Here is an 18,387-nt window from a genome sequence, read left to right as displayed (position 1 = left end):
TGTCCCAAGGCCAGGCCAGAATGTCAGACAAGCAAATGATGGGGGAAGACAGTAAGAGTGAGGGAGGGTTGGGGAGGATCCAGGGCTGAAAAGGAGAGGAAAGGGTTCTAAATAGGCATCTGAACTCACCTTTGCCTTCTCTGGTAAGATGCAAAAATGAAGGAAGAGTTGATGGAAGAAAGGGAAACTGGGGGTCGAGGTGGGAATCGGGAGGAACGGTTGTGTTAAAGAAGTAGGGGCATTCTTTGCCCTTGTCTGGGAGCTACAGGAGAGGAGAGCTGCCCCTTGGGGAAGACGTGCACCCGGGCAGCCAGGCATAATAGCCATTAGGCAGAGGCAGAGTTGCTAAAAGGGGGAGGAGGGAGGCTGGATCGGAGAGTCGATTCCTTCAGTTACTCTGTTCCTCTGTCCCCTCCTTAGGAAACAGGAAATTATTGTCCTTATCAAAAAAGCATCCATCAAATGTGTGCTTATCCCCTGGCCCTGTGGCAAAGACTATATCCTTCGAGGAGTGCTGGCGGAGCTCTGATCGATCCCCCTTTGGGAGATTCGGGGTCACAGGGAGGCGACCCCACCCCAGACTAAAGGGCTCCGGGCAGACTGTCTGCCATCCACCTGCTCCACGGGGTTTATGGTGTAAAAATCACAAACCAATGTCAGGAGAGTTCCCCTTCGGGCTAGGTAATTGTCTAGCTCTGACTAGACTCTTCGTGTTTGGGAGGGGGAGAGTCCCGAGAAAACCACCTGAAGTCAAAGGAGAAGCGGAGAAGGCCCGTGGGTTTGCGTGTATTCCTCTGTGTTCAGAAGGGTGGAGGAGTGCATAAAGTTGTTGGGCATCTGTTGCTGTGAGTCCTTGTTTGAGGTCATTAGTATGTAAGGTCAGGTGTGTGTTTGTGTATTTCCAAAGATGAATACATGTGAGTGTGCATGAGGAACTGCTCATCCATTGAAGGGAGGTGGTGTGTGTGTGTGTGTGTGTGTGTGTGTGTGTGTGTGTGTGTGTGTGTGTGTGGCTGGGGGTAGGGAAGAGGACTGAGTGTATTGATGTAACGGCAATGAGATGCTCCATGGGGATCTGTCAGAGCCAGAGATGGATGGGGCCTGATGTGGAGAAACCAGAACACCTCCCCCTCAGGAAGAAGCCGGAGGAAGGTCAGTTGAACTCTAGCCCTTAAAAGATTGATGGAGGAAGGAAGGAAAGAGCTAGAATCTGAAAGCAAGAAGCAGCCAGGTGGCCCAATGGATAGAACACTGAACTTGGAGTCGGGAAGACCTAAGCTCAAATATTGACTTAGACACTTCCTAGCTGAGAAAGTTGTGGTTCCTCCCTCACCCTCAGTTTCCTTCTCTGCAAATCAAATAAGATAGCACATGTAAAGTACATGGCAAACCTCAAAGCACCATATAAATCCTGGCTATTATTCTGAGCATGGGAAGAGGAAGGACAGCAGGAAAGGCAGAGTGGTCAGGGAGGGCATTCGTTTGTGCCTTCCAACAAAGATTAGGACTGGACTTGAAGAATACCTCCAAAGACAAAGTGAATCACTTGCCAAGCCTGCTCCTTCTAGGAAGTACCTATGGTGCATTAGGCAGTCAGCAGTGTGCTCAATCGGGCAGACTTGGAGTCACAAAGGCATGGGTTCAAGGCCTGCCTCTGACACATACTGTCAGCATAGCCACAGTCCTCATGCTAGAGATAACTCTGCAAGTTACAGAAGAATCCGTGACCTGCATGGGGGAAGAATTTTGCATTCCTGGAGTTCCCCACACCCATGGAATCACAGGTCTGGATTTTCCCCAAGAGAGCATCAGATAGTTGAAAGACAAATGACTTAACCTCTTTGGGCCTCAGTTCTTTATCTATTAAATGGGAGGCAAGAAGGAGGAGGGAAGACTAAGAGCAGATGATCTCTGAGGAGCCTTCCAACTCTAAACCTCACAGTGTAACATATGGTTATGTAGTATCCCTCCCACCATTCAAATTTAAGCTGCCTAAAAGCAGGGAAAGTCCCTTACCAGGGAGTTCTCTTCATCTTTTCTTTTCTTTTCTTTTCTTTCTTTCTTTCTTTCTTTCTTTCTTTCTTTCTTTCTTTCTTTCTTTCTTTCTTTCTTTCTTTCTTTCTTTCTTTCTTTCTTTCTTCCTTCCTTCCTTCCTTCCTTCCTTCCTTCCTTCCTTCCTTCCTTCCTTCCTTCCTTCCTTCCTTTCTTTCTTTCTTTCTTTCTTTCTTTCTTTCTTTCTTTCTTTCTTTCTTTCTTTCTTTCTTTCTTTGGCAGGGGGAGTATCTTCAATTTCCCCAACGTGGAGGATTCAACGTGAAAACTCTATTCACTGGGGAAGCTAAGCAACCCTAGACAAAATTTATCATCTTTAGAGCATTCCCTAAGTCCCTAGTAGATTAAATGGGTCACACTGGCTGTGACCAAAATAGGATTTGAACCCAAGCCTTCCCAATGCCAAGACTGGGTCTCTATTCACTATGCCGGGTTGCCTCTTTGCTGTGCACACAGTAGGCACTTAATAGATAGCTGCTGAATAGCTGAATGAATGAGCTTCCTGGAAACTGCCCTGCACATAGCTCAGCATCTTTAGGATTCCTCTGACACTCGGTGTAGAATCTTCCATCTATAGCTAGCTATAGCTGGCATTCATCCAGTGCCATAGAGTTTACAAAGTGCTTGAAGAATATGATTTCATTTTGTCCTCACAATAACCCTGAGATCTTGGGGCTACTATTATTATTTCCCATTTTCAAAGAAGGAAACTGAGGCAGGCAGAAGTGAAGTGATCTGCCTAGGGTCACACAGCTAGTGGGTGTCCGAGCCCAGATTTGAGCTCAGGCTGGTCTGACTCCAAATCCAACATTCTATCACAGTGCCACCTAGCTGCCAAGCTCCCCAGGTGCCTACAGGTATCACATATCAGAGCCTACCCCTTCAAAGTCCTTCCCTCATCACCCCATTAAACAAAATAAGCCCTGATTTAAGTCCTTTAGACTCTTGCAGCCTTCCCTTCCCTGCTCCACTTTCTGTACTCTCTGACTTGCCTTGTACTCTTCCCTTCTGTGTTCCAGCTTTTCCTTTCCCAGCCCCCACTCTGTCTGTCTCCCCAGACCCCAGCTCCTGGATACATTCTCCCTAGCCTCCTCAGATCCACATTAGGGAAGGGATAGCAGGGTACTGGGTAGCCTGCTATGAGCTGCTTCCAGAATATCCCAACTGCTAGAGAGTTGCCACCCCGCCTTCCGCTCTATAAATAATAAACCAGGAACATGAGAATAAAATATTAAGCCAGAGCAGCGGAGGAAATTCCAATAACCCTACACTCAGGCCTGTACCATCTCCTTGCCTCTGGCTTTAAGAGACAGCCCCAGTCTCTCTGCCCTACAAAGGAAACATGCCCAAGTTTGGAACTGCCTGCCTGGCATCCTGGGTCCCTGTGGGACCACTAAAAGTCTTCCGTTTGTTATTTAACAGTTAGCTAGTGATGGCAACCATCCTTGAGCACTAAGGCTCCCTTTCCACACACCCCTCTGGGCCATTTGGAGGCACCCCAGAGGTAGAGAGGGCTGCGAAAGCAATTGGTTAATTACAACAGAGTCCCCAGGCTCTTTCTCCTAAAAATATGGCTATGCCAGGGAGACTCTCTGCTAGACAGTAGAGGGAAGCTAAGAAAGAGGTGGGGACCAAAGTGGATCCAGCCCCTCATCCTGAAATTTTACTGGATAGAGGTAAGGATGGAGACCTCATAGGAATATGTGGGTACTGTTGGAAAGAGGACCGGACCTGGAGTCAGACTCCTATCTCTGGGCTCATTTACTGGCCTTTTGATCTTAAGTAAGTTACTTAACCTCTCTGAGTCTCAGTTTCTTTCTTGGTAAAATGGTGGAGGGGACAGATAATACCGTACCAATAGTGTTACTTTCGTGATCATGATCGTGATGTGGTGATGATGAAGAAGGAAACAGGCATTGTGCTAAGGGATTTAGAGATATGATGTCATTTGAACTTTACAGCAATGCTGGGAGATAAGTTCTATTATTATTCTCCATTTCACAGATAAGGAAACTGAGGCAGACAGAGGTCAGATGACTTCCCCAGGATCACCCAACTTGGAAGTGTCTGAGGCTGGATTTGATGCCAGATTTTTCTGACAAGTCCAATCCCCTTTATCCAAAGCAATGCCTAACTTCCTGGAAGATCATTATGAGGCTCAAATGAGATCAATTTTGTAAAGCACTTTGCAAACTATATAAATGTTCAGCAACACCACACCCAGTTGCCTTGGTGATGGCCACAATGTAAACCACAAGTTAAGAAATCCTGAGTGGCCTAGGAAGGTTGTTCCCAAAGAAATGGGCATACAGTACAGGAGGGGTTTAAAGGAGATGGGTAGAACAGATCAGAAAGGACTGAGGGGACAAGAAGAAAGGAATGGTAGGTTCAAAACAACTCATTCCTTTCCTATTAAACTAGGAATTCCTAATCTTTTTGGATTATGGACACATTAGGCATAATGGGGAGGCCCTTCTTAGAATTTTGGGGTTTTCCCCCAAAATTCATAATAGAAGGAAATGTTAAATTTCAGTTAGAGTTGGGGCGGCTAGGTGGCGTAGTGGATTCAGGAGGACCTGAGCTGTGTGACCTTGGGCAAGTCACTTAACCCTCATTGCCCCACCAAAAAAAAAAAAGAAAAGAAAAGAAAATTTAGTTAGAGATCAGGGAAAAGAAAGATGTAATTGACCCATCTATGTTTATAGACCCCCCTGAAATCCTTAGACCCCCAGATTCAGAACCCCCTCTCCCAGCCCTGAACCTACCCCCCCCCCCCCGCCCCATGCTTTCCTATTTCTACTAAGGATATTACCATTCTTCCACTCACTCAAGTTAGCAAATTAGGAATAAGCCTTGGTATTTGTCTCTGGCTCATTCCACACATCTATTCGTCTGCCAAGTCTCAGTTATTCTCCTTCCTCAACATCACTCCCATTCATCTCCTCTTTCCACTCTTATGAAAACCACCCTGATTCAGTCCCTTTCACTTATTATGTGAACTAGTGGGGCAGCCTCCAGCTTCTCCCCTCTCCCCTCCATCCTCCATACTATTGCCCAAATGGTATTCCTAAAGCACACGTCTCCCTTCTCTGCTCAAGGAAGCAGTTTCAGGGACTCTTCTATTCCCTCCAAGATACATTACAAAATCCTCGATTTAGTATTTCAAGGCCTATGTAATGTGGCTCCACTCTCTCTTTCCCCATTGATTCCATATTACTCTCTCCCCGACACTCTGCAGTTTATCCTGACTGGCCCACTTAACTCTTTCCTGTACAAGACATCCCAGCTCCCAGATCTCTGCTTTTCATAGGTTTCTCCCTTGTCTGGAATTCTACTTCTTCACCTCAGCCTCTAGAATCCCTAATATCTTTCAAAACAAATATGCTTCAGCATCAGGCACTGGGCTAAATTCTAGGGATGCAAGACAAAAACGAAACTAGAACCTAACGCTTGGAATCACTTCTATTCAATCAGGAGAAACAACAGACATGCATGCAAACATATACAAAATGGATGTCAATCCAAACAAATTTCCTGGACAGAGTGGTGCCATGGGGGCAGGGCAGAATGCACACCCTCCTCACTTCAGCCTTTTTGAATTCTTAGCTTCTTTTAAAGCTTGTGGATGAACCAAGAATTCTTTTTTTTTTTTTTTTGGTGAGGCAATTGGGGTTAAGTGATTTGCCCAGGGTCACACAGCTAGTGTCAAGTGTCTGAGGCAGGATCCGAACTCAGGTCCTCCTGACTCCAGGGCTGGTGCTCTATCCACTGTGCCACCTAGCAGCCCCAAACCAAGAATTCTAAAAGGTTGAAGTGAGGAGGGAGTGTGTTCTAGGCACGAGGGACAGAGAGGGGAGATAGACTGTTGTATGTAAAGAAAGGATCAGTTTGTCTGCATTGTAGATTTCCTGAAGTTCAGTAATGAGTAATAAGCTTGGAAAAATCAGTTAGAGCAAGGTTATGAGAGGTTTTTTACACCAAACAAAAGTTTGTATTTTGTCCTAGAGTTAATAGGGAGCTATGGGAGATTATTGAGCAGAGGAGAGACATGATCAGATCTGTGCTTCAGTAATACCACTGTGGCAGCTGAGTGGAGGAAGGATTGGAGAAGGGAGAGACTTTGGTTTTCTTAAGTCCTGCTTACTACTGATTTCCACCTCCTTGCAATTACTGGACCCCACCTCAAATTAATTTGTTTTGGTTTTGTGTATATTTTGTATTTATTTACCTGCTTATGCCTTGTTCCGCCCCCCCCCCATAGAGCCATTTTGAGAGTGGGCAGAGTCTGTTTCCTGTTTGCTTTTGTATGCTCAGGACCAAGAACATGAGTGGCACCTAGTAGGTGCTTAATAGATGTTCGATGCATCCAATGAATAGAAATAGGAATGGCCGGCATTGTGGAGAAGGAGGAAATGTTCAAGGGACAGGGTTGGAAGCAGGAGGAGTTTGGGGACATCTCTGAGCTGAGTGTTTGGGGTTTTCTTAAATTTGAAGAGAATTTTCACCATGTATCATAGGAACAACAGTTTGAGCCACTGCGGGCAGCAGTTTATCCACTTGGTGGTCCTAAGAGGTAGGTGAGAAACTGTGGGCAGGGAGTGGGGGAGGGAAATGATTTCAGGGGAGTCCCTCTGGAGGCTGGGTATTCTGAAATCCATTAACTAGCATGGGGGAAGGCGGTCAGAAGGCAAAATGAAGACAGGTCAGATCAGTGGAGGTAAGTGGCCACTGGGTGGCAGCACTGACCAAGGAATCAGGGCTTGGAATCCTTAAGCATTCTGAAGCTTGTCTCTACCATCAAGTGCTTCTGATGCACAAAACATAGAGGCTGCATGGAATAATGCTAAACAAAAAACAAAAAACAAAAAACTGTCCTTGGAGTCAGAAAGACGGGTTCAACAGATGGAGGCATGTGACCTTGGAAAAGTTATGTAACTTCTGTGCTTTCGGCAATCTGGTGACTACACTAATTGCAATGAAGGTTCCAGCCTCTGAGGGTCGCTCTGCTCCTTTCATAATCTTACAAACTACAACCCAAACCCATGCACCCAACAACAGTCCAGCTGGGCTCGTGTGCAAACCATGACTGTTTTAAGCTTACCCAACTGTCCCGCTTCCTCTGGGCTAGACACATCCCTTCCCAGACTCTCTAAACAGACCAAGAGAAGCAGCTGCAACTTTCAGCATTTATCCTTCCAACTTAGAGACTTCCAACAGGGAAGCAAACAATCAGAAAGAAGATTTGAACGGCAACAGGTTGTAATGAAAAGAAACCTGAATTGGGAGTCAGGGAAACCTGGCTTCAAATCCCAGCTCTGTTGGTTACCAACACAAGCTTGGGCAAATCATTTCTCCAATCTGAGCCTCATTGGCTTCATCTTCATCTTCATCTTCATCTTTGCTTTCTCACAATATGATACGTTCCATTTCCCACATCTCTTTCTTTGTCCAGGATGTCTCTCATGCCTGGAATGCTCTTGCTCTTCATCTCCACCTCTGGAAATCCCTAGCTCTTCAAGGCTCAGTTCAATTGCCACATCCTATATGTGCCATTCCCTCTAGTTTGTAGAAAGGATAGAGATCCTGCTCTCCCCATAAGCCCTGAAGTCCATCTTAAAAGAAAAGAAAAATATCTTGTTTTTACATTATCTAAATTTCTATCTGTATTCCTCCTACTCCCCTTCTCATAGAATCTTCTCTCATAACCATATTTAAAAAGAAAAAGAGGAAGAGGGGGAAAATTAGCCAAACCAATCAATATATTAAACCAAAACAAAACCCTGCAGTATATGCAATGTTTTACACCCATGGATTCCTTTCCCATACCCACCTCTGCAAAGGAAAAGAGGGGAAGTCTTTTCTTCCATCTCTTCTTTGGGAGCAAACTGGTTCTTTGTAATTTTACAATATTCCAAGCACTTTTTAATCTACTTTGTATACATTTAAAATTTATCTTTGTGCATGATGTTTTCCTCAATAGAATATAAGCTCCTTGAGGACAAGAACCGATTAAAAAAAATCTTTATATCCCCAGTGCCTGGTACAAAGTAGCTGTTTAGTAACTGCTTGCTAGTGGAAGCAACAACAACTTGTTAGTCAACAAGTCAAGCCAACAAGCATTTATTCAGCACCTACCACGTGCCCAGTACTATACTCAGCATTGAGTATACCTACAGGTGCCCTGACGGTTACTCACTGAGAACAAAACATGGTTCCTGCCCTCAAAAAGTTCATACACTAATGGGGAAGACAAAAGTCAAACAACGATGTATGTATAAGGTATAAAGCAGGTATGTAGGAGCTAATCCCAGAGGGAAGGCATTACTAACATTAAAAGTGAGGGGCTGAGAAATATTTGGCTATTATGTAAGGAAGAACTATCTATCAATCAGAGCAACCAAAAAGAATGGCATGGGCTGCCCCAGAAAGAGTTAGTTTCCCCTTCCTTGGAGAACTGTAAACAAGGGCTGGGTGGACCATTTGTTGGGTCTGCCCTAGAGGTGATTCAAGTTCAGATATAGGTAATTTTCTTTTTAGTCATAAAAGTATTTTGTTATTTCCAGTTATATGTAGAAATAGATTTCAACCTTCGTTTTCATAAGATTTTTAGTTCCAAATTTTTCTCCCTCTCTCCCTTCCCTTCCTCCTCCCCAAGAGAAAAAGCAATCTGATACAGGTTACATATGTACAATCACATTAAACATATTTCTGCATTAGTCATGTTGTGAAAAAAAATCAGAACAAAAGGGAAAAAACCTCAAAAAAGAAAAGAAAAGGAGAAACAGTATGGCTCAGTCTGCATTGAGAATCTACAGTTCTTTTTTCTGGATGTGGAGAACATTTTCCATCATGAGTTCTTTGGATCATTGAACTGCTGAGAAGAGCCAAGTCTGTCACAGTTGGTCATCACACAATGTTGCTGTTACTGTGTACAGTGTTCTCCTGGTTCTGCTCACTTCACTCAGCATCAGTCCACTTAAGTCTTTCCAGGTTTTCCTGAAATCTGCCTGCTGATCATTTCTTACAGTACAATAGTATTCCATTACATTCATATACCATAACTTGTTTAGCCATTCCCCAATTGATGGACATTCCCTCAATGTCCAATTCTTTGCCACCACAAAGAGAGCTGCTATAAATATTTTTGTACATGTGGGTCCTTTTCCATTTTCTATGATGTCTTTGGAATACAGACCTACTAGTGATATTTCTGGGTCAAAGGGTATGCACAGTCCCATAGGCTTTGGGCATAGTTCCAAATTGCTCTCCAGAATGGTTGGGTCAGTTCACAACTCCACTAACAATGCATTCGTGTTCCAATTTTTCCACAGCTTCTCCAACATTCATTATTTTCCTTTTTTTGTCATATTAGCCAATCTGATAGTTGTGAGGTGGTTCCTCAGAGTTGTTTTAATTTTGCACTTCTCTTATCAATAGTGATTTAGAGCATTTTTTCATATGGCAATAGGTAGCTTTGATTTCTTCATCTGAAAACTGCCTGTTCATATCCTTTGACCATTTCTCAATTAAGGAATGACTTCCATTCTTATAAATTTGATTTAGTTCCCTATTTTTTTTAGAAATGAGGCCTTTATCAGAAACACTGGCTGTAAAAATTGTTTCCCAGCTTTCTGCTTCCTACAGATAACTCTTGATGGCTGAATCTCCTTTCCAAATCACATTCCATAATTTTATGACCTTCTGAAAGTCTTCTCCAGTTCTAAATCTTATGACCCCCTTGTCTAATTATAAGGCATAAATAATCACATGCTGGTCTTGTGAAGGAGGGGACCCTTTGTCCTGGCATTTCTTCTGTCTTTGAATATTAGAAATATTCCAGGGCAGGCCTAACATGAAAGACATGTTGGCTTGGTAGAGTGGTCATTTATATAGAGATCTCCTTAGGGTTGTAGTAAGTTTGAGGGGCCCTAGTTTTATTGACTTTGGGACCTCTATTTCTCCCTCTCTCCTGGCCTCAGGTGGGTATTCTTACATGAAAAGGCATACCAGGTGCGGGATACAGCCATCGAGTCTTCAGTGGTGACTAAAGTGAAGGGCTTTGGACGCTATGCCAACCGAGTCATGGATGTATCTGACTATGTGACCCCACCCCAGGTAAAAACTTTTCTGAAGGTCATGTGGGTGGGGGAAGCCAAAATGGGGAGATCTGGGGGGAAAAAGGAAGAAAAAGAGTCAGAGTGATATTAGACTCTAGGCCAGAGACAGTGGAAGGTCCTGAGACGGCTAAATTAAGGTCCCCCTAAAACACTAAAATTTAAGGGAATGATAATTACCTGTTGGGAAGGTGAGAGGTCTTGCCATTGAAAGCACTGGCCTGAGAATAAGGAAAACTGGGTTCTAATTATAATTCTTGCCTTATATTTCCCTAAGTCACTAAATCTTTCTGGGCCTCAGTTTCCCCAACTACTAGATAAAGATAATAATGTCACCCTACCTGATATGAATAGTAATAGTGGACAGTTTTACAAAGCATAGTAAATATAATATCTCATTTGAGTCTCACAACAACCTTGTGAGGTAAATACCTCAGGTAATATTTATTCCCATTCTGCAGAAGAGAACATTGAGGCTAAGAGAGGGGAAGTGATTTACTTGTGGTGGTACAGCTAGTTAAGTACAAGAGGTGGCATTCAAACCCAGGAGTTTGGAGAGGATCAAAGGCAGGGATATCTGTGAGAATGCTTTAGAAACTGTAATGTAGGAGGTTACAAATGTAAGAGTGTTTTTCAAACTATGATTGCATTTTTTTCCTCTCCCACCCTCTACTCCAAAGGGGACCTCTGTCTTTGTCATCATCACCAAATTGATCATCACTGAAAACCAGAGGCAAGGATTCTGCCCAGAGGTAAGAGTAGGTGGAGGTGGAAAAGGAAGGACCAGAGGCAACAATAATGATAATAAAGGGAAGAAATGAGTGAGCTAAGGGAGGGAAAAGAGTATGTTTTTAAGAAAGCGAATGGTAGGGCTATCAAGGATGTCATCTGAATAGGGACAACAGTGCTGCTTAGATGGAAAGGAGTGAAATTGCTGGAGAGAAGTTCCTGCAAATGTAAAGGCTGGAGATGCGGTGTGAGTAAAGCAAGAATAAGTACTTATCTAGATGGACTGTGGAGATGAAAGGCCAGAAGCCAGAAACAATGGAGGAAGAGAAAGTAGGCTAAAAACCAGGAATCACAATAAGGTCTGAAGGAGATTATAGAGAGAAGAGGTCCAGGATTTAGGATGTTTGCCACATTTATCTGGACTATGGATGTGTGTGTGTGTGTGTGTGTGTGTGTGTTTTAATGACATCCATATGTTTCCAGCCCTGCCCTCCAGCTTCTAAAGTCCCTTCACTTGGAAAGCTGCCACTACCACAGCCCTCACTTTTCTCCATGAAAATGGTTTAGTCCAGAGCAGTGAGAGCATAGAGTAGTTAAGAGCAAGGTCAGAGTCAAGAACATGGGAAATGAATTCTGCAATTGGACCAGTAGCCCTGCCTCATGGATGGAAGTCCAGAACCTTTTCCCTACCTCTGCCCTCCCCAAAGAGACAAAGACTGTTTCCACCTGATTCAGTCTCCATGTCTAAATCCATTCCCTTCCTCCCTCCCTGCCTCTCTTAGCTCAGCTTTAAAGCTACCATCTACGTGGGATCTTTCCTGATCCCCCTACTCCCAGTCAACCAGCACTTGTCCTCCCCTTTCATCAAAACTATGTGGTGTTAGGGGGCAGCTAGGTGGCACAGTGGATAAAGCACTGGCCCTGGATTCAGGAGGACCTGAGTTCAAATGCGGCCTCAGACACTTGACACTTACTAGCTGTGTGACCCTGGGCAAGTCACTTAACCCCCATTGCCCCACCAAAAAAAAAAAAAAAAACCTATGTGGTGTTTTATATAGATAGATGATAGATAGATAGAGATGTGCATCTATACACATCTATATACATATATACATACTATTATATATACACTATAATATATGATACAACATGATATAACATTAATATAATGTCATATATAATATAGTAACATCACATCATTACCATATCCTATCCTATCCTACATGTAGTCTACCCTGGCACAATGTAAACACCCTGAGGGCAGAGAACATTTATTATGCCCTTATCCTCAGTGCCTAGCAAAGTTCCTGGCTCTCATAAATGTTTGCTGATTGACTGAGTGAATTTTAAAAAGCATTACTTTTGCCCTGAGGAGGGGCCTGGTCCTGGGCTAGGCTCAGGGATACACAGATTAAAAACAAAATAGTCCCTGCCCCACAGGAAATTGTATTCTGCTGTGGAGGAGGCTGGGTGGCTGAGGGTAGAGGGGAACACACAGAGAGATAAGTAACTATAAAGTATGAACAAAATAAATGCAAAGTAATTTCTTGGGGGATGCACCCCCAATGACTGGGGAGAGGTCTTTTGGAGGACATGGTTCATGAGCTGCATCTTTTTTTTTTTCCATTTTCTTTGGGGGGGGGCGGGGCAATGAGGGTTAAGTGGCCTGCCCAGTGTCACACGTCCGAGATCAAATTTGAACTCAGGTCCTCTTGACTCCAGAGCTGGTGCTTTATCCACTGCACCACCTAGCTGCCCCTGCATAAGTTGCACCTTTAAAGAAAGCAGTGGTTCAAAGAGGCTGAGGTTAGGCAAGAGAGCATTTAAAGCATAGGGGCCAGTCTCTGAAAAGGCCCAGAGGTGGGAGGTAACAGAAAACAACATAGAGGCCAGTCTGGCCAGAATGTAGATGCTGTGAGGGTAACAGACAATCAGTCTTGAAAAAGAGACTGTAGCCCAACTCTGAACAGAAGCCATGAGGAGCCATTGAAGTTGGGGGCAGCTAGGTGGCACAGTGGATAAAGCACTGACCTTGGATTCAGGGGGACCTGAGTTCAAATCCGGCCCCAGACATGTGACATTTACTAGCTGTGTGACCCTGGGCAAGTCACTTAACCCTCATTGCCCTGCAAAGTAACAGGGTCAGGTATGTGGAACACTCATTTGGCAGCTGTGTGAAGGATGGATTGCAGGGGAGAGAAGGGGGTAAAGGATCCTGGCCCAGGACTCCTAGAGGGGGGTGCGCCATCATAGCGTCTCCCCCTGCTGGTGTCTCTGCAGAATGAAGAGAAGCACGCCTGTACCACAGACAGGGACTGCCGGGCCGAGAGCTTCACTGGTGGAGGTGAGTGTGTCCCTACCATGTCCCTGCCCAAGATGCTGCTCCCATCTCAGCTGGGGACCCTGGGAAGGAAGCAGGGTTAATGTTGGGGGAGAACCTAACCCCAGTACCAAGGCAGAAGGGGGCCTGGCAGCAAATCTATGCATTTTCAAACAAGGTTAGGAATACAGGGGGAAGGAAGAGACAGATGCGACTGTCCCCTCAGAATTCTGGCTTCTTTTGACCCCCAACTGTTCTTCCTGTTATGGAGACCCTGGCCAAGGGGGTCCTGGTAAATGTTTAACAGCTGGTCCTCCACCAAAAAACAAACAAACAAAACGTACCAATGACAAACATTTAAGTTTAATCTACATAATAGCACTTTATCAGTTTTCCAGGTGCAAGTGCTCACGCTGAAACCTCTCTCCAATAGTTTGGCTGGTTCTAGGACATCCCAAAGCAGACCTCCCTAGCTCAGATAGGTGGGGGTAGAGGTAAGAAAAGGCAACAGGATGGATCCCTGGTTGATGTGACCATCATTCCCTCCCAGGCATTCTCACTGGCCGCTGTGTGAACTATAGCTCGAAGCTGAGAACCTGTGAGATCCAAGGCTGGTGCCCTGTGGAGGTTGACACAGTGAAGATGTAAGAGCTGAGCCCCCTGATGCCCCCAAGCATGGTGGAAGAAGATGAGCTAGCCCCAGGCACACTCTGACTTCCAAGCATGTGCCCTGATAGATGCCCTAGGAAGTCCCTACTCTTGGGGCTTAGGGAGCATGGTGGGGTTCCCTTGCCTGCCTATTGGTTTTCCTTCATTTTCCTTCCTGAGTAATAGCAGCCTAAGGCAGGGGTTCTGGAAGGTTTTCCCTTTAGTACTGAAAGGCCTGGTTTCTACAGGGTTGGGGTCATGTTTGTCTACCCTTTGGAGAATCACCTCCCTATCGCCATGTAGGGAGTGGGGCTCATTTGTCCGGGCTTCCCCACTCCTCTAGGAGCAACTCAGAGTTCTGCTTTGATCCTGCAGGCCTGTCATGATGGAAGCTGAGAACTTCACCATTTTCATCAAGAACAGCATCCGCTTCCCTCTCTTTGACTTTGAGAAGTGAGTCTTTGGTTTGTACCTAGAACCCAGTCTGCAGCTTCCTCTCCAACTCTCCCCCTCATCTTCTTTATCCTCCAGAACACACTCTGCGGTTTCCTTTCATCTTTTTCCTCATTGTTCTTACCTAGAACCCAATACACAGATTCCTCCCTACTTCCCTTTATTCTTCCCCCTAAAATTTGACCCATAGCTTGCTGTTCCTTCTATTTTTCCCCACTTAGATTCCAATCCACAACTTCTTTCCTCCTCTCCTCTTATTCTGCCCCCTTAGAACTGATCCATAGCATCCCCCCCCCAGTCCCCTTTTTGTACCAAGGAAGTTGACACTACACAGGGGGGCATAAGAGACAGGTACATCTGGTTACATTCATTTTGCTTCCTTTATTGTGCTTTTTGCCCTTTCTTATAATTTAGACTGAAGAAGGTAGTAGACCTTTCCCACACCATTCCCCAGCCTAGACCTCCCTTGATGCTTTTACTTGAACCACCTCTAAGCAATGAACAAATGCTTTGGGGCTCATAGTCTTCCTGGGCTCAGACATAACAACAGCTCACATTTACATAGGGCTTTAAGATTTACAATTCACTTTCCCTACAGTTATCCTGTGAAGGAGGTAGTGACAGGATCATTGTGTCCCCCCCCCCCCCCCCCCCCCCCCCCCCCCCCCCCCCCGGGGATGCTTTGGCCTCCCTGCTGATAAGCTTCAGAACCAGGATTAAAACCCAATCCTTTTAAGAGTACAAATGAGTAAAGTTATAAATCACCAAATTCTTCATCATGGTAAAAATAAGAATATTAATATAATCACATATGTGACAATGGGGCAGCTAGCTGGCACAGTAGATAGAGCTCTATCCACTGCACCACCACAAAAGGCTACCAAGAGGAAGAATGTAGTGCTGTGCCCTCAACCAGAAGAGAGTCGTGGTTACTTTTTCCCGGTTGTGACTATTTTTCTGAGCTGTGGGACTACAAATGACTGTCTGTGCTTACACATTCTCTCCCTCCCCCCCCCTAGTTTATTGAAACACAAACACATCTCTCCACTGGCTCTCTTATTTCAGATAAAGCCAATGAACTGGTGTGAACTAGCTGTCCATGAAATTGGCTGCTCTGGCTTAATTTACCTGAAGGCAGTGTTGCACAGTGGAAAGTACTCTGGATTTGGAGAGAGAAGACCTAGACTCGAACCTGCTACTTATGAACTGTAGGGCCTTGGTCAAGGGGCTTCTCTTCTAGGTGACTCACTCAGTCCAGAAGGGTCCAAAGTCACCTAGCTAGGAAGCTTCAGTGGACAGCCCGTGAGCCTCTGACCTCAGTGTATTTTCTACTGTATCAGATCATCTCCCAATGACATTGTGTTCTAAGATCCCTCCCCACTCTGATGCTCTATGGGTCCTTCCAACTCCAGCACTCTATACCCTACCTGTGATTCATTGTCTTTAAATTGATTGAAAACCTGTCCAGATTACATGCTGTGACTACTGACATCTCCTTTCCTTTTCTTTTTTCTTCCTCTCCCCTGATCCCTGAGAAGGCGGTTAGGAGGGGTTGAGGTGGGACTCAGCTTTTTTGCTCCTTCCCTAGCTGGTCTTTGCCCCAGTGTGCTAAGAGTAGGAATGTTCTCAGTCTCAGCACCCAAATCCCCCCAATCCTGCCGTCCTCTGGTCTCAGGTCCTAGGCTGGGAGCCCTGTTTCAAGCTGGGCAGTGTGGTCTCTGGTTTGGCCCTGGCACAGGAATCCTCCAGAGGCACCTCAAGCCCCAGGAGATGTTAAGTGAAAGCCCAATTTTTCCCTGTCCCTTGTCAGCCCCCACCTGATTCTTCTCCACTCATCCAGGTTCTCTCTCTTTTTTTTCTGCTCTTTCCCAGGGGAAACTTGTTACCCAACCTCACCTCTGCAGACATAAAGAAATGCCATTTCCACCCCGAAACTGCCCCCTTCTGCCCCATCCTTCGGGTGGGCGACGTGGTCAAGTTTGCAGGACAAGATTTTACCAAGCTCGCCAACACAGTGAGGACTCCATTCTCTTGTCCCATGTGGTGTCAGCGCTTCTTCTAACGTCTGTGGCCCGATGGGTTTCTGTAGAGTGGAGGTGGTCCAGAAAGTTGGGACAAGACCCCAACCCACCAACTTCCTCTTCTCTTTAGGCATCTTTTGACTCTGGATCAGTTGGAACTCCTCCATTTTGGTCTCTGCTTTCCATATGGTGCAGTGGAGGAAAGGGGCTAAACTATACCCACTCTGTATCTTGAGAGTAATTGAGTTATTGAGAATGTCCAAGATTATTTAAAAATATATATGGTACAGGGCAGCTAGGGGGCGCAGTGGATAGAGCACCGGCCTTGGATTCAGGAGGACCTGAGTTCAAACCCAACCTCAGACACTTGACACTTGCTAGCTGTGTGACCCTGGGCAAGTCACTTAACCCTCCATTGCCCCGCAAAAAACCCCCAAAAAACAAAAAAAAAATTATATGGTACCCCAGACAATGGGAGTTAATTAAGAAACAGTTAATTAAGCACCTACTATTTGCCGGGCATTGTTTCAGATCAAAGAAGACCTTAGGTTTGAATTCTGCTTCTGATACTTACTAGGTATGTGAGCTGGAATCCACATCTATAAAATAGGCCTAATAATAATAAATTCTTTCTCACAAGGTTATTGTGAGGGTTAAAGGAGATAACATCCCTAAATTGCTTTGCCAATCTAAAACACCATATAAATGCTGGCTGTTGTAGTTGTTGTTGTTATACTAATGTCTGGTTTCTCTCCTCAGGGAGGAGTCCTGGGCATTAAGATTGGCTGGGTCTGTGACTTGGATAGATCTTCAGATCAGTGTATCCCCAAATACTCCTTCACCCGACTAGATGGCATTTCTGAGAAGAGCAATGTCTCTCCTGGCTACAACTTCAGGTAATTCCATGAAGGGATTGGAGCAGAGATGTGTTATTCCCAGTAGCTTCATGCCCACTGACAACAGGGAATAAAGGGTCCTCCATCTTTAGGATCATAAGGTCTTCGTGAGGTACAATCTCAGAGTTCAATTTCCATTTGTCACATCAGTGATTTAGCACAATCTCTCCTTTGGTTGTTGATTGTTTATATTTCTGCTTTTGAAAACCATTTGTGTCTTTTTATAATTAGCCATTGGGCAATGACTCCACCTTATATATTTGTGTTGGGATAGAAAGAATGCTCTGTTGAGGTTAGGAGAGAGAGAGAAAGGGAGGGGGAAGGAGGGAGGGAGGGGAGGGAAGGAGGGGGAAAAAGGGAGAGAGGAAGAGAGGGAGAGAGGAAGAGGGGGGTACTTCTGCTTTAACTTCTTAGGATATAGATGTAAGCAAACAAGTCAGTTCCTACCCTCAAGGAGTTTACATTCTAATAGAGGAAGATAACACCTGTTGTGGAGTAGGGAGGATAGTGGGAGGCAAAAGAACAAAGAGGCAGCCAACAAAGAGAAAGTGAAGTCTGAAGAGTGAGCCTTGGCATCTGTGGAGCCCCTAGTGAAGGTCTGTCTCAGGGCTAGGGACTCATCAATCAGAGGAGCAGGCCCCAGAGCAGGGGATATTTTCAGTGGGGTGAGGCTTCAGGGGAGGGAAGTAGAGAAGTCCAAGAGAGTGAGTTAACCTGGAAGTGAAGTGAATATGACTGGGCTCCTTCTTAAAATGAAAGTCCAGGGGCAGCTAGGTGGCGCAGTGGATAGAGCACCGGCCCTGGAGTCAGGAGGACCTGAGTTCAAATCTGGCCTCAGACACTTGACACATACTAGCTGTGTGACCCTGAGCAAGTCACTTAACGCCCATTGCCTCACCAAAAAAGAAAGAAAGAAAAAAAAAGAAAGTCCAATATACTCGATTTGGAATCAGAAAGACCCAAGTTCGAATTCTGCCTCAGACACCTAGCTGTGTGACCCTGAGCATGACCATTGATCTCTCTGACCTTCAGTTTCCTGATCTATCAAACAAGGATGATCGTAGACCTACCTCATAAGATTGTGAGGACTGAATGAGCTCAGATACATACAGCACTTTGCGTACCTTAAATAGCAACAACAACATCAATAACTA

At 45.1% G+C, this 18,387-nt stretch overlaps 1 protein-coding gene across 1 annotated transcript in view; it reads left to right on the top strand.

Annotated features, from left to right (window-relative positions):
* P2RX3 (purinergic receptor P2X 3) overlaps positions 1 to 18,387 on the top strand; it is a 34,427-nt gene that overhangs the window by 703 nt on the left and 15,337 nt on the right. The window contains exons 2-8 of the mRNA XM_043972560.1: positions 10,032 to 10,167; positions 10,847 to 10,918; positions 13,176 to 13,239; positions 13,766 to 13,859; positions 14,239 to 14,316; positions 16,189 to 16,330; positions 17,097 to 17,233. Coding sequence (XP_043828495.1) covers positions 10,032 to 10,167; positions 10,847 to 10,918; positions 13,176 to 13,239; positions 13,766 to 13,859; positions 14,239 to 14,316; positions 16,189 to 16,330; positions 17,097 to 17,233 — 723 coding nt within the window. The remainder of the gene's footprint in view (positions 1 to 10,031; positions 10,168 to 10,846; positions 10,919 to 13,175; positions 13,240 to 13,765; positions 13,860 to 14,238; positions 14,317 to 16,188; positions 16,331 to 17,096; positions 17,234 to 18,387) is intronic.

This window comes from Dromiciops gliroides, chromosome 6, assembly GCF_019393635.1.
Source record: "Dromiciops gliroides isolate mDroGli1 chromosome 6, mDroGli1.pri, whole genome shotgun sequence".
Lineage (NCBI taxonomy): Eukaryota > Metazoa > Chordata > Mammalia > Microbiotheria > Microbiotheriidae > Dromiciops > Dromiciops gliroides.
Note: the sequence above shows the minus strand (reverse complement) of the source record. Positions and strands in the feature narration are given on the sequence as shown.